This window comes from Mandrillus leucophaeus, unplaced genomic scaffold, assembly GCF_000951045.1.
Source record: "Mandrillus leucophaeus isolate KB7577 unplaced genomic scaffold, Mleu.le_1.0 Scaffold219, whole genome shotgun sequence".
Lineage (NCBI taxonomy): Eukaryota > Metazoa > Chordata > Mammalia > Primates > Cercopithecidae > Mandrillus > Mandrillus leucophaeus.
The window spans coordinates 38938-54487 of record NW_012102243.1 but is presented as its reverse complement, the minus strand read 5'-3'; the positions used below and the strand labels follow the sequence as shown (position 1 = coordinate 54487).

The following is a 15550-nucleotide window of genomic DNA, read 5'->3' as shown; positions in this document are numbered from 1 at the left end:
CTCAGGGATTCCGTGAGTCAGAGATTCACAGACACACAAAAAAGGCTTAATTTTGTTCCATTATGTGTCAGGCCTCAGCTGGAAGACTCAAAGACTGGAGGCTAGAATCATTTGAAGGCTTATTCACTGACATGGCTGTTACCTGAAACCTTAGCTGAGGCTGAGGCACCCTATATATGACCTCTTTATGTCCTGGACTTCTTCATAGCACAGTGGCTGGTTTCTTTCTTTCTTTCTTTTTTTTTTTTTTTTTTGAGATGTAGTTTTGCTGTTGTTGCCCAGGCTGGAGTGAAATAGCGCGATCTTGGCTCACTGCAGCCTCCACCTCCTGGGTTCAAGCGATTCTCCTGGCTCAGCCTCCCGAGTAGCTGGGATTACAGGTGTGTGGCACCATGCCCAGCTAATTTTTGTATTTTTAGTAGAGACAAAGTTTCGCCATGTTGGCCAGGCTGGTCTCAAACTCCTGACCTCAGGTGATCTGCCAGCCTCAGCCTCCCAAAGTGCTGGGATCACCACACCTGGCCTGTTTTTTTTTTTATTTTACTTTTTAAATCATCACAAGTGCTTTCGCTAGTTAGGTACTTCTACATCACTTCAGTGGCTACTTCTGCCTTTGGAAATGCAACTTTTTGTAGACTGGTGGGTAGCCGTGTAGTACAGGGCACAGCAGTGTCTCGCCTGGTCAGAGAAAGGCCAGTGCTTCTGAAGAATCCAGGGAGAGAGGTTGACTTGCCTCTGGGTGGCCCTGCCTTCCACCTCCCTGAGCAGGGACACCCGAGTGCATTTGCTACCCAGAGTGTGTGGCTTCAGGTGTGTGTCTTGTGCTTGATCTCTCCATCTATGTCATCTTGATGGACAGCTCAATAAAACCAGCTGAATCGGTGAAGGACTTGTTGATTTAAGCATCAGTCATATTTTAGGTCCACTGATGAACAACACTGATGTTTAGAAATATGATACAGCTTTGCACTGGTTTCACTGCATGTTAGGGCTAGTGAATTCAAAAATTAACTGGATGTGGTGGCGCATGCCTGTAATCCCTGCTACTTGGGAGGCTGAAGCATGAGAATCACTTGAACCGGGGAGGTGGAGGTTGCAGGGAGCCGAGATTGTGCTACTGCACTCCAGCCTGGGTGACAGAGCCGAGACTCCAATAGAAAAAGTCAAATGGAAATGTTTTGTGTCTTTCAGAAAATTATGCAACGCTTAGAAGGAGAAGGCCTAAAAAATGTCATTTTTACCAACTGTTTAAAGGATGAAAATGTCAAGCAGGTAGGCTTTTTGTCTGTGCTCTGACGTTTCTGCTTCAGTAGGTTCGAGGAGTACTATAAACTGTTTTATGCTTTAGTAAGAAGCAGAGCTTTGGAAAAGATCCTGGGTACTGGTTTCTAGCTGCCACACATGAATGTGACCTCCTGGGGCAAGTGCATCTCCCTGTACTGAGGGCACGAGGTCAGGCTGTGAACACATTCCAGGGTTGTAGGTGGTCAGAGTCTTTTGGAGACTCAGGTAGCTCATGTTTCCAGTTGTACGTGGCAGAATTTTCTGGCTTGATGTACTTCTTCATTAGAAGGTAGTTACAGTCACAGCTGTCCCTGAAGCCCCGGGTCTGCCCTGCTTGTTTTGATGGTAGGGGACGGGCATAGGTGGTCCTCGGGCCCCAGAGCTTAGTCTGACGTCTGAGCTGGACAGAACTCCAGTTTCCCAGCACCGGATACTTGGGTGTGCTACCTCCAGATGAAGGGCAATGCCCAGTTTGCCTATGAAATGTTGGGTAGAATTCCAGATACGAGGTCTCTGTTTTCCTAACTGATGTGTGAAAGTGGAGACCTGGAATCCCTAATCCTGTTCTGAGGTGGCAGGAGTGGGTCGGTGCACAGACGTCCGACCTGGGGTGGCTCCGTGAGTGGGTGTTTGTTGCAGATCATCCCGATGGTCACTGAGCTGATGGGGAGCAGCCCCCGCTACCACCGAGGAGAGGTTGGTTGGTGGGACCCGGGGCTGGGAGGCTGGCGCGGGATGGGCCAGCCCCTCCGGCTTGGCCCCTCCAAGGAGAAGGTGCTGCGCCCCAGGCAGGGAGGCCCCTCCTTTGTCCTCTCGTTCTCTTCAGTGGAAAGGGCTGAGGCCGTCCCCACTGGGTGGGCAGAGCCTCTGCGTAAACCTCCCGTCTTCCCTGAGCTGGCCTGGCCTGGGGTCCCCTTGCCTGGGTGGGGTTGGAGAATCTCAGACTCTAGCGGCCAGGGTGGCCCCTGTGACCCCTCTCTCTGCCTCCACAGAACCTGGAGTACTGCATCATGGTCATCGGGGTCCCCAACGTGGGCAAGTCCTCCCTGATCAACTCCCTCCGGAGGCAGCACCTCAGGAAAGGTACTGGCGCCTGCGGCTGGTGTGCTGATACCTCCGTCTTTCCCGGAGGGGACGTGCCCGAGGAGCACTGCCAGTCTCCTGCTGACCCCACAGCTCCCAGCGCTTCTGGGCTTGTCTTCAGTCCAGTTCACAGGAGGGTGGAACAGTGGGACCAGGTCATTCTGCTGTGAATTTCACACTTAATTTTTCTCTCTTTTAAAATCTTTAATATGAGGATGGCTTTTCTAAACTTTGGTATTTTTTCATTTATTTAAATCCCTTTGATCCAGAGAATTCAAAGCGTGTGAAGTAGACAGGGCTGGATTATCAGGCAGGGAGGCTGCAAGGCCATTCCTCCGATGGCGTCCGCCTTGCTGCAGCTGGAGGTTTCCTGGACTCTGGAGTCGCAGGTGCTCCTCTCCGCTCCTCCCTCCTGGCTTTTCTCAGACTCTGATTCAAAGCCGAAGCCCCCAGCACCCCTCACTGCCCCGTGTGCTCTTTTCCTTCAGTGTTTTCAAGTTTAATTCAAGTCCTTATTGGCTTCATTTTTCACATTAATAAGGTATTTATTAACCCATTCGTGATGTGCAAATCTGAAGGCTTTAAACTATAGCGAACCATTATTTTACAGAGAGTGTTTTTGGTGCTAATCGGAGAGTTGTTACAGTCATTTAGTCTTTTAAGTTTATTTTTAAGCGTGTTATTTTTTATTAGTGGCATTAAGTACATTTATAGGGTTATGCAACCAGCACCACTATTTTCAAATATTTTGGTTACCTGAAAATGAAACTGTAAATATGAAGAGTCACTCCCCAAGCCCCGTACACCCCTCGTTCCACTTTCTGTCTGTGAATGTGATGACTGTAACTACCTCCTCCAAGGGGACTCCCAGTACTTGGCCTTTTGTGACTGGCTGATGTCACTGATCGTGATGTTTCTCAGGGTTCATCTGTGTTGAGTGTCAGAATTTTATTCCTTTTTAAGGCTGATCACCTCATTGTGTGTACAGACCACATCCTGTCTGTCCATTCATCTGGATGGACACTTGTGTTTTTTTACTGCATTGTTTGTCCACAGTGGAGTGGCCTCTCCTTGGGATATCCCCTGAGCTGGGTCCTGGAGCAGCCAGCCCCCTGTGGACAGTGCTGTGGGAGGCAGGCTGACCATGGGGTGCAGGGGTGGGTCCAGGAGGGGGACTGCGTGGAAGGAGCAGCTCTGGTCTGACCGCCGCAGTCTGACAGTTTCTTTCCAGTCCTGGGGAGGCAAGTTCTGGTGCGTTTGTTGAATAATCTCAGCCTCTGTGTGGCTTGGAAAGTGCCGTTGCTGTGAGCTGGTTTGGGACTGAAAGTGAAACAAATCATAGCCTTGGGAAGCTCATTTGGCTTTTAGGTTTTTCCATTTTGGCCAGATGTGTTTGTTACATACGTCTCCCTGCTTGTTCTGCAGCTTCTGTATTTAGTATACATTTGAGCCTCCTTTTCTCCTTTTCCTGCAGGAAAAGCCGCCAGGGTGGGTGGCGAGCCTGGAATCACCAGAGCTGTGATGTCCAGAATTCAGGTAGAGTCCTCAGGGGCCAGGCCCAGCACTCTGTCAGGAGCTGTGCAGGCATCTGGCACCTGCTGACCTCTGCGTGGCTTCATGCTGCTGACCATGCTTCCCTCCCTCCACTCAGTGTCCCCGCCGAGCACCCCCTGGCAGGCGCTGCCCCCATCCTTACTCCATAGTCCCCAGAGTCTTTACGCCAAACCTTCGGGGAAGGCACACTGTTTTCCCCATTTCCAGATGAGGAGGCCACTGTCCAGGGCCACGCAGCAGTCAGGGCAGACCTGAGCAGCACGTCCCCCGCCCTCCACTCCTTCCTTGTGGTTTGTTCGGGAGCAGAAGACAAGCTGTTGGGACCTGATGCTTTTATTTATTTTCCAAATTAATTGGGAATTAGATCCTCTGGGGAGCCTGGAGCTTCGTGAGAGTGACGCTGCCGTGGGGTTGGGTCCCCGAGGCCTTCCTCGGAGCGCTGGGTGTCAGGGGCTGCCCAGCTTCCTGAGCAGCCCACCTGGGTGGGAGGCTGCCATTGCGGCCTGATTGTGCCCTCTGTGCCCACACAGGTCTCTGAGCGGCCCCTGATGTTCCTGTTGGACACTCCTGGAGTGCTGGCTCCTCGGATTGAAAGTGTGGAGACAGGCCTGAAGCTGGCCCTGTGTGGTGAGCCGGGGCTGGGCTGGGGCTGGGGCCCCTGCCACCCCACCTTTAGGACTGACTGTGGCACAGGGCCCTAGACTGGGGTTGTTACTGCCTTTGACCTGGTTGCTGCCGGACCTTCCTCGGAGCTTAGTGTGAGAGCTGTAGTAGCGCATAGCTGATGGGCTCAGGTCACCATTACGCCCTGCCCCGTGAGTGGCCCCATGAGCGGCCTTTGCTTTCCTTGTTTGATGGACCGGGGCAGAGAGGTAGGTCGCGGATGCCAGGCAGGAGTTGGACCTGGGACCACAGCCGAGTGCCGTCCTCCGTGGGAACCTCTGTCGGTGGGTGGCCTCTTCCTTACGAGCACAGTGTCTTTGGGCTGAGACTGGAAGGGATGTGCTGGAGCTTGGCAAGAGCATAGATGTGGGCTCTTTCCAGTGCTTACCTCGGCTGCTGCTTCCACAGGAACGGTGCTGGACCACCTGGTCGGGGAGGAGACCATGGCTGACTACCTGCTGTTCACTCTCAACAGACACCAGCGCTTTGGGTGAGTGCAGTGAATGCAGGGCAGCCGAGGCCCCTCCTCCTAGTCACCTCATTAAAAACAAACAAACTGGCACCATAAAGGTATTACAAACACAGTAATCTGCACATTATTTAAAGCGTCCAGTTGGACAAGTTCAGGAGTATGGTTACATCTGTGAAAGCAACACAATCAAAAAACGAGTGTTCCGGTCACCCCCAGTCCCCTGTGCTCCTTCGTGATCACTCCTTCCTGCCCCTGCCCGCGCCCAGGCAGCTGTCTTCTGTCCCTGTAGATTGCTTGGAGTTTTCTAGAATTCCACGTAGATGGACTCACACAGGATACACACTCTTGTCGAGCTGTCACTCGGCACGATTGTTGTGTGGTCCCTGTGTGTCGTAGCTGTTGTCTGTAATTCCTCCTTTTCATTGCCAAGCGGTGTCCAGGTGCCTGCAGTTTGTCACCTGCTGACGGATATGTGGGTCGTTTGCAGGTTGTGGCTGTTGCAGATAAAGCTGCTGTGAACCTTCGTGTGCCGACAGGTCTTTGTGTAGACGTGGGCTTTTGTTTCCCTTGGGTAAATACCTAGGAGTAGAGTGGCGGGATCATAGGGGAGGCGTATGTTTGGCTTTTTAAGAAACCGCCACATTGTTTTCCAAGGGAGTTACACTGTTTTATATGCCCACAAGCAGAGAATGAGTCCTTCCGTTTCTCTGAGATCAGTCTTTTAACTGTCCCCCGTCTGAGGGGCGTGTGGAGGCGTCGCACAGCATTTGAGTGTGCATTTCCCCGTTGACAGTGACGTTGGGCATCTTCATGGGCCCATTTGTCATCCCTCTCTGGGGAAATACCTGTTCTTTTTCTTTTTTTTAGCTGAGTTGTTTCTTTTCTTATTGTTAAGTTTTAATCTTTTTTTTTTTTGAGACAGGGTCTCACTCAGTTGCCCAGGCTGAAGTGCAGTGGTACAATCTCAGCTCACTGCAGCCTGACCTCCTGGGCTCGAGCGGTCCTCCCACTTCAGCCTCCCAAGTAGCTGAGACTACAGGCGTGTGTCACCACACATAGCTAATTTTTGTATTTTTTGTAGAGACAGGGTTTCCCCATGTTGCCCAGGCTAGTCTTGAACTCCTGTGCTCAGGTGATCTGCCCGCCTCAGCCTCCGAAAGTATTAGTATTATAGGCGTGAGGCACCACGCCCAGCCTGTAATGTTTTTCTAATGTATTCTGGATGCAGGTCCTTAATCAGAGATACGGTTTGTAAATACTTTAAGTCTGTGCCTTGTCTTTTCAGTCCAATTCACAGTGTCTTCCGAGGAGTAGAATTGTTAATTTTCATGCAGTCCAGTTTATCAGCTGGACCTTTTCCGAGTGCTCTTGTCATATCTGAGAAACCTTCGCTGAAACCAGGGTCGTCACAGGGTTTCCTCACTGAAGATAGTTTTAGGTTTTACATTTAGGGCTATGATCCTTTTTGATTTTTTGGTATATGGTGCAAGCTACAGATTGAAGTTTTTTTTTTTTGCACATGGAGAACCAGTTGTTGAAAAGAGAAACGTTTGTTGAAAAGACTCTCTTTTCTCCACTGAACTAACTGTCTTTGCATCTTTGTTGCAAATCAGTTGTCCATATATGTGTGGGTCTGTTTGTGGACTCTTTCCTGTTTCACTTATCTCTGTGACCGACTGTCTTGGTAACTGCTTCTGATTTAATATGAGACTTGAAATTTTTTGTCTCTTCTTTGTCAAAATTGCTTTATCTGTTCCTGGTTCTCATGAATTTTTCAGTCACTTTGTCAGTTTCTGCAAAACTCCCTGTTTTTCCTGGGGCCAGGCGGCAGATTCCATTGAATCTGGGGAAGAATTGATAATATTGTAACATTGAGTCTCTGACCCATGAATACAGTGTTATCTCTATTTATTTAGGTCTTCTTTAGTTTTTCTTTCCAGTGTTTTGTAGTTTCCAGTATTAGGTCTTTTATACCTTTTGTAAGATTTGTATTTAACTCTTTAAATTTTTAATGCCAAGATTTATCTTTTATTGATACAAAATAGATGTTTTCAGGGTACCTGTGACGTTTTGATACGTTCGTATAATGTGTAATGATCAGATCAGGGTAATTGGGATATCGATCATCCCAAACGTTTATGTTATGCTGGAAACATTTGAATTGGTCTCTTCTGGTATTTGAAATATACTGTAGATTCTTGTTAACTGTTGTCACCTGCCGAACTTTCGCACACTGGGCCTTATTCCTTCTTCCTAACTATTCATTAATCAACCTCTATTCATCCTCTCTTCCCCCTCACCTCTGGTAGTCACCAGTCTGCTGTCTTCATGAAGTCCACATTTTTAGCTCCCACCTTTGAGTTAGAACATGCATTATTTGTCTTTCTGTGCCTGTTTATTTCACTTAACAGAATGACCTCCAGTTCTGTTTGTGTTGCTGCAAATAACAAGATTTTGTCCTTTCTTATGGCTAGTATTTCATTGTGTTTTATGTACTACATTTTCTGTATCCATCATCCTTTTTTTTTTTTTTTTTTTGAGACGGAGTCTTGCTCTGTCGCCCAGGCTGGAGTACAGTGGCCGGATCTCAGCTCACTGCAAGCTCCGACTCCCGGGTTCACGCCATTCTCCTGCCTCAGCCTCCCGAGTAGCTGGGACTACAGGCGCCCGCCACCTCACCCGGCTAGTTTTTTGTGTTTTTTTAGTAGAAATGGGGTTTCACCGGGTTAGCCAGGATGGTCTCGATCTCCTGACCTCGTGATCTGCCCGTCTCGGCCTCCCAAAGTGCTGGGATTACAGGCTTGAGCCACCGCGCCTGGCTCCATCATCCTTTGATGGACACTTAGGTCTATTGCAAATCTTGGCTATGTGAGTAGTGCTGCCGTGAGCATGGGAGTGCAGTATTTCTTCAGTATATTGATTTCCCTTCTTTTGGGGCTATACCCAGTAGTGGGATTGCTGGGTCCGATGGCAGTTCTATTTGTAGTGTTTCGAAGAACCTCCATACTGTTTTCCATAGCAGCCGTGCTAACTTACGTTCCCACCAACAGTGTACGACAGCTCCCCTTTCTCCACATCCTCAACAGCATCTGCTGTTCCTGGTCTTTCTCATAAAAGCCGTTTTAACTAGGGTGAGATGAAATCTTATTGTGGTTTTGATTTGCATTTTTCTGGTGATTAGTCATGTTGACCATTTTTCATACACTTGTTGGCCATTTGTAGGTCTTCTTTTGAGAAATATTTATTCAGATCTTCTGTCCATTTTTTAATAAAGTTATTTGTGTTTTTGCTGTTGAGCTGAATTTCTTATATAATCTGGTTATTTATGCCTTGTTGGGTGGATAGTTTTCAGATATTTTCTCCCATTCTGTAGATTGTCTCGTCACTACTTTGATAGTTTTGTTTCTTGCTTCGGGTCTTGTTGTGTCGTCCAGGCTGGAGTGCAGTGGTGCGATCATAGCTCACTGCAGCCTCGAACTGCTGGGCTCGAGACCCTCCTGCCTCAGCCTCCCAAGCGTCTGGGATTACAGACCTGGCTTGTTGATTATTTCCTTTGCTGTGCAGAAGCTTTTCAACTTGATGTAAATTTTTTTACTTTTGCCTATATATTTTTTTCCCCTTTGTTGCCTGTGCTTTTGAGGTCTTACACAAAAAAAAATCTGACCCAGACCAATTTCCAAAAGAATTTGCATTTCCCCTTTGTTTTCTTCTAGTAGTTTTGTAGTTTCAGGTCTTAGATTTAAGTCTTTTTTTTTTCCCTTGAGACGGAGTCTTGCTCTGTCACACAGGCTGGAGTGCAGTGGTGCGATCTCGGCTCACTGCAACACCTGCCTCCCGGGTTCAAGCAGTTCTCTGCCTCAGCCTCCCAAGTAGCTGGGACTACAGGTGCCCGCCACCATGCCTGGCTGATTTTTGTATGTTTAGTAGAGACAGGGTTTCCCGTGTTAGCTAGGATGGTCTTGATCTCCTGACCTTGTGATCCACCCGCCTCGACCTCCCAAAGTACTGGGATTACAGGTGTGAGCCACCGTGCCCAGCAGTAAATGGGATTTTCTTAATGTCTTTTTTTCTTTTTCTTTTTCTTTTTTCTTTTTGAGACAGAGTTTTGGTCTTGTTGCCCAATTTGGAGTGCAATGGCGCGATCTCGGCTCACCGCAACCTCTGCCTCCTGGGTTCAAGCGATTCTCCTGCCTCAGCCTCCCGAGTAGCTGGGATTACAGGTGTGCACCACCACGCCAGGCTCATTTTTTGTATTTTTAGTAGAGACGGGGTTTCTCCCTGTTGGTCAGGCTGGTCTCGAACTCTTGACTCAGGTGATCCGCCCGCCTCAGCCTCCCAAAGTGCTGGGATTACAGGCATGAGCCACCGCGCCTGGCCTGATTTCTTTTTCCAATTATTTGCTGTTGGCATGATACATGCTGCTGATTTTTTTATGTTGGTTTTGAATTCTGCATCTTTACTGAAACCTTTTTGTAAGTTCTAATAGTTTTTTGGTGAAGTCTTTCAGTTTTTCCAAATAGAAGATTTTGTTATCTGTGAATAAGGATAATTTTGACTTCTTCCTCTCCAATTTGGGTGACTTTTATTTCTTTCTCTTGCGTAATTGCTCTGGGTAGGACTTCCAGTATTCTGTTGAATAAAAGTGGTAGAAATGGGCTGTGTTGCAAATCTTAGAGAAAAGCTGTTTTTCCTTGTTCAATACACTGTTACCCGTGGGTTTGTCATATATGGCCTTTATTGTTTTAAGGTGTGTTCCTTCTATATGCACTTTGCTGAGAGCTTTTATAATGAAGGGATGCTGAATTTTATTGAATGCTTTTTCAGCATCTGTTGAAATGATTGTTTTTTCCCTTGGTTCTGTGTAATGTTATATGTTGATTGATGTGCATATGTTAAACCATCCTTGCAACCTTGGGACACATCCCACTTGATGATGGTGAATGATCTTTTTAATGTGTTGTTGAATTTGGGTTGCTAGTCATTTGTTGAGGGTTTTTGCATCTGTGTTCATCAGGGATGTTGGCCTGTCGTTTTTTTTTCTGCTGTGTCCCTGTCTGTTTTTGTAGCAGGATAATGCCATGTACAATGACTTTGGAAGTGTTCCCCCCTTCAGTTTTTTTGAATAGTTTGAGTACAGTTGATACTAGTTCTTCCTTAACTGTTGGAAGTTCAGCAGTGAAGCTGTCAGGACCTGGGATTTTCTTTGATGAAAGACTTTTTATTACTGCTTTGATCTTGTTACTTATTGGTCTGTTCAGGTGTTTTCCATTTCTTCATGGCTCAGTCTTGCAGGGTGTTTGCACCCAGGAATTTGTACGTTTCTCCTGGGTTTTCCAGTTTGTTGCGGTATAGTCGTTCGTAGTGGTTCCTAACGATCCTTTGTATTTCTGTGGTATTGGTTGTAATGTCCCTTTTGTTTTCTGATTTTATTTTGATCTTCTCTTTTTTAAATTTGAGCTAAATGTTTGTGAATTTTTATTTATTTATTTATTTATTTATTTATGTATTTTTTGAGACGGAGTCTCGCACTGTCGTCTGTTGGGAAGTGCAGTGGCATGATCTTGGCTCGCTGCAACCTCCACCTCCCAGCTTCAAGTGATTCTCCTCAGCCTCCCAAGCAGCTGGGATTACAGGCGCCCGCCACCACGCCCGGCTGATTTTTTGTATTTTGAGTAGAGATGGGGTTTCACTGTGTTGGTCAGGCTGGTCTCAAACTCCTGACCTAGTGATCCGCCCGCCTCGGCCTCCCAAAGTGCTGGGATTACAGGAGTGAGCCACCGTGCCTGCCTTGTCTATGTTTTTGAAATAATTTTTTGTTTCATTGATCTTTGGTATTGTTTTTTAGTCTCAATTTAATTTACTTCTGCTCTGATCTCCTGATCTCTATTATTTCTTTTCTTTTACTAATTTTGGATTTGGTTTGCTCTCACTTTTCTGGTACCTTGAGGTTCATGGTTGGGTTATTTGAAGTCTTCTACTTTTTTTACTGTGTTTGTTGCTATAAACTTCTGTCTTAGCAACGCTTTTGCTGTATCCCATAGACTTTGATATACGGTGTTTCCATTTCCGTTTGTTTCAAGAAATTTAAAATTTTTCTTATTATTAACCCATTGATCATTCAGGAGCCTGTTGTTTAATTTCCATGTGTTTGTGTAGTTTTTGAGGTTCCTCTTATTGCTTTCAGTTGTATTTCCTTGTAGTCAGAAAAGATAGTATGATTTCAACTTGTTTGAATCTGTTGAAACTTGTTCTGTGGCCTAACATGTGTTCTCTTCTGGAGAATGTTCCGTTTGCTGATGAGAAGAATGGGTGTCCTGCAGCAGCTGGTGAAATGTTCCATAAATGTCAGTTAGAGCTGCTTGACCTAGCGTGTGGTTTCACTCCAGTGTTTCCGTTGATTTCTGGCTGGAAACACCCTACAGAGGGGGGCGTTGAAGCCGCTACTGTTAACTGTGTTGCAGTGAGCCTCTCACTTTCAGTCTCTCAGTGTTTGCTTTATGTATCTGGGTGCTCTGGTGTTGGATGCATAGATATTTATAATTGTTATATCTTCTTGCTGAATTGACCCCTTTATCATCATATAGTGATTTTCTCTGTGTCTTTTTACAGTCTGACCTGTAAGTCTATTTTCTGTAAGTATAGCTGCTCCTGCTGTTTTTACAGTCTTTGACTTTTAGTCTGTTTTGTCATCTGTAAGTACAGCTATTCCTGCTCTTTTCTTTTTGGTTTCCATTTATGTTTTTCCACCCTTTGACTTTCAGTCTGTGTGTGTCTTTATAGGTAAAGTTGGTTTCTTATAGGTAGCATAAGTTTGATCTTGTTTTTTAATCCATTTAGCCACTCTGTGTTTTTTGCTTGTTTTTGAGACAGGGTCTCACTCTGTTGCCCAGGCTGGTGTGCAGTGGTGTGATCATAGCTCACTGTAGTCTTGAACTCCTGGGCTCAAGCAGTCTTCTCACCCCAGCCTCCTGATAGTTAGGACTACAGGCATGTGCCACCACACCTGGGTATTTTATTTATTTATTTATTTATTTATTTATTTGTAGAGGCGAGGTTTTGCTATGTTGCCCAGGCTGGTCTTCAACTCTTGGCCTCAAGTGATCCTTCCACCTTGGCCTCCCAAAGTGCTGGGATTACAAACATGAGCCACTGTGCCTGGCCCACTGTTACGTCTTTTAGTTGGAGAATTTAGTACATTGGCTTTCAATATTATGGATAAAGACTTAATATTGCCATTTTGTTGCTTGTTTTCTGATTGTAACTCCTCTCTTCCTTACTGTCTTCCTTTGCATGTGGTCAAGAGATTTTCTCTGTTGGTATGTTTTAATTTGTTGCTTTGTATTTTTAGTGTATATATTACATGTAGTGTACCATCAGGCTTACAAAAAGCATTTTATATTTATAACAAATTATCTCTGTGACTGTACCCTAGGTACTCAGCAGGCTGAGATAGGAGGATTGCTTGAGCCCGGGAGTTTGAGGCTGCAGTGAGCTGTGATCATGCCATCACACTCCAGCCTGGGTGACACAGTGAGACCCCTCTTAAAAAATTATTTTAAACACATGACGCCTTATCTTTGATCACAGAGGAAAGTATAGAAACAAAAAACTAAAAAATTCTGTACTTTAGCTGCATCTTTCCCCCAAATTTTCATTTGTTATTTCGATTTATTTGTTTTTATATTGGCTATCTCTTTACAGGTTGCTGTAGTTATGATTTTTGGTACATTTTTCTTTTAGTCTTCGTACTAGAGATGTGAATGAATGCACACCACATTCACAGTATTATTCTGAGTCTGTGTATTTACTTTTCCCAGTGGGTTTTATGCTTCACATGTTTTCTTTTTGTACATTAGTGTCTTTTTCTTTCAGATTGAAGAACTTTTTTTTAGCATTTCTTGTAAGTTGGGTCTGATGAATTCCCTCGGCTTTACTCTTTCATGTTTGAAAGTGTGTCCTGAGTTGACAGTTGCATTTTTTTTTTCCTTTAGCACTTTGAATATATCATCCCACTGCCTCCTGGCCTATATGGGTTTCCTAGTGAAGTCTGTTGCCAGATACATTGGAGCTCCTTTGTAAATATATTTGCTGCTTTTCTCTTACTACTTGTAGGATTCTTTCTTCATCCTTGACTTTTGAGAATTTGATTATTATATTCTGTAGGGTAGTTTTATTTGGATTAAATCTGTTTGGTGATCTCTGACCTCCCTGTACCTGGACATTTACGTCTTTCTGAAGGTTTGAAAATTTTTCTGTAATTATTTCTTTGAATAAACTTTCTGCCTCTTCCTCTTGCTCAGTTCCTTCTTGAACCCCAGTAATTCTTAGGTTTGCTCTTCTGAGGCAGTTTTCTGTATTTTGCACGTGTTCTTCATTCCTTTTAATTCTTTTTTCTCTTTTGTGCTCCCTCTTCTGTATATTTTCAAATAGCCAGTCCTCAGGCTCACTGATTGTTTCCTCTGCTTGATTCATTCTGCTGTTGAGAGCCTGTAATGCGGTTTTCAGATCAACAAATGTATTTTTTAGTTCCAGGATTTCTGTTTGATTTTTTTTTTCAATTTCAATCTCTGTTAAATTTGTCTGACAAATTTGTGAATTGTTTTTCTATGTCAGAGTTTGCTGAGTTTTTTTTTTAACTGTTATCTTGAATTCTTGATTTGAGCACTTACATGTTGCCATCTCATTAAGGTTGGTCATTGGCTCTTTGCTTTGTCTGTTTGAGAAGGTCACGGTTTTCCGTTCGCTGTTGTTTCTTGTGCACGTATGTCTGTGGTTTTGCATTCAAGGATTTGTTATCTAGGCTTTCCTGTCTGGCTTGTTTTGTTTTTTCTTGGATGTTTGCTTAGAGGTTCTTTGCAGCTTACTGTCTGCCTGGAGTTTTTTCACTTCTCTGGTCTCATCCTCAGATTTGAGTTCTGGAATATTGCTGGTGATATTCTTGGTGCTGGATGTTTGGTTTTGGTTTTGAGAGCGTGAGTGGAGCCAGATTGCTTCTACTTCTCTATTTGGTGATGTCATTCCCTCTATTAACTCTTTTAATATTTTTGATGCTATTGTAAATGGTATTGTTTTTATATTCACTTTTGATTTTTCATTGCTAGTATATAGAAGTAGAATAGAGTTTTGTATATTGATCTCGTATCTTGTAACCCTGCTAAACTCATTGATTCATTCTAGTAGCTCTTTGTAGATTCCAATAGATTTTTTACCTAGACAATTACGTCATTTGCAAATAAAGATCATCTTACTTTTTCTTTTCCAGTCCAGATGCCATATTTTGTTTTCTTGCTTTATTGCACTGGCCACAGTCTTCAATACAATTGGCAGGTTTTTTTAGTGCTGGAGATGTGGTACATCTTTTTTTTTTTTGTTCCTGATCTAAGGTAGGAAGCTTTTACTCTCTTACCATTAAGCGCAATACTAGGTATGGGTGTTTCTTAGATGCCCTTTTTCAAGTGGAAGAGAACCGTCTGGCTAGAGGCTTATTAATTTTATTGATTTTTCCAAAGAATCAGCTTTTGGTTTCATTGACTTTCTGTTGTCTTTGTTTTTATGTCATTATTTCTGTTCGATATTTATTTTTTTATTTCTACTTTGCTGACTTTATGTTTGTACTACCAATTATTGTGAGGGGGGTATTGAAATTTCCCACTATAACTGGATTTCTCTATTCTTGTTGTTCAATCAGTTTTGGCTTCGTGTATTTTGAAGCTCTGCTGTTAGGTACAGAAATGCTCAGGAGATTGTTACGTCCTCTTGATGATTTGATGCCTTTATCATTATCAAATGATTTTTTTTATCCTTCAGAATATTTTCTGCTCTGAAATCTATCTTGTCTGGTATTAATATAGCCATTCCAGTTTGTTTTCTTTTGTTTTTTTGAGACGGAGTCTCACTGTGTTGCTCAGGCTGGAGTGCAGAGGTACGATCTTGGCTCACTGCAACCTCCGCCTCCTGGGTTCAAGTAATTTTCATGCCTCAGCCTCCCTAGTAGCTAGGATGACAGGCATGCGCCATCATGCCTGGCTAATTTTTGTATTTGTAGTAGAGAGGGGGTGTCGCCATGTTGGCCAGGCTGGTCTTGAACTCCTGGCCTCATGTGATCCGCCTGCCTTGGCCCCCAGACTGCAGGGATTACAGGCGTGACGTGATCCGCCCGCCTCGGCCTCCAGAGTACAGGGATTACAGGTGTGAGCCTCTGCGTCTGGCCCATTCCAGCTTATTTTGATTAACAGTAACATGGTGTATCTTTTTCTGTCCTTTTATTTTTAGCATATTTGTGTCTTCATATTTAAAACATGTTTCTTATAGTCTGCTTCTTTGTATTATTGGATTTTGCTTCTTACCCAGTCTGACAGTTTCTGCCTTTTAGGTATTTAGGCTATTTACATTTAATCACTTAATGTGATTATTTATGGATTTAAATTTATTATCTTGCTATTTGTTTTCCATTTGTCTCAATTTTTTTTTTTTTTTTTTTTGAGACAGAGTTTT

The 15550-nt window shown here is 44.5% G+C and overlaps 1 protein-coding gene across 1 annotated transcript in view; it reads left to right on the top strand.

Moving 5' to 3' along the window:
* MTG1 (mitochondrial ribosome-associated GTPase 1) overlaps positions 1-15550 on the top strand; it is a 22939-nt gene that overhangs the window by 3021 nt on the left and 4368 nt on the right. The window contains exons 3-8 of the mRNA XM_011980823.1: positions 1192-1272; positions 1924-1980; positions 2277-2367; positions 3842-3903; positions 4452-4548; positions 4993-5074. Of these exons, the coding sequence (XP_011836213.1) occupies positions 1192-1272; positions 1924-1980; positions 2277-2367; positions 3842-3903; positions 4452-4548; positions 4993-5074 (470 nt within the window). The remainder of the gene's footprint in view (positions 1-1191; positions 1273-1923; positions 1981-2276; positions 2368-3841; positions 3904-4451; positions 4549-4992; positions 5075-15550) is intronic.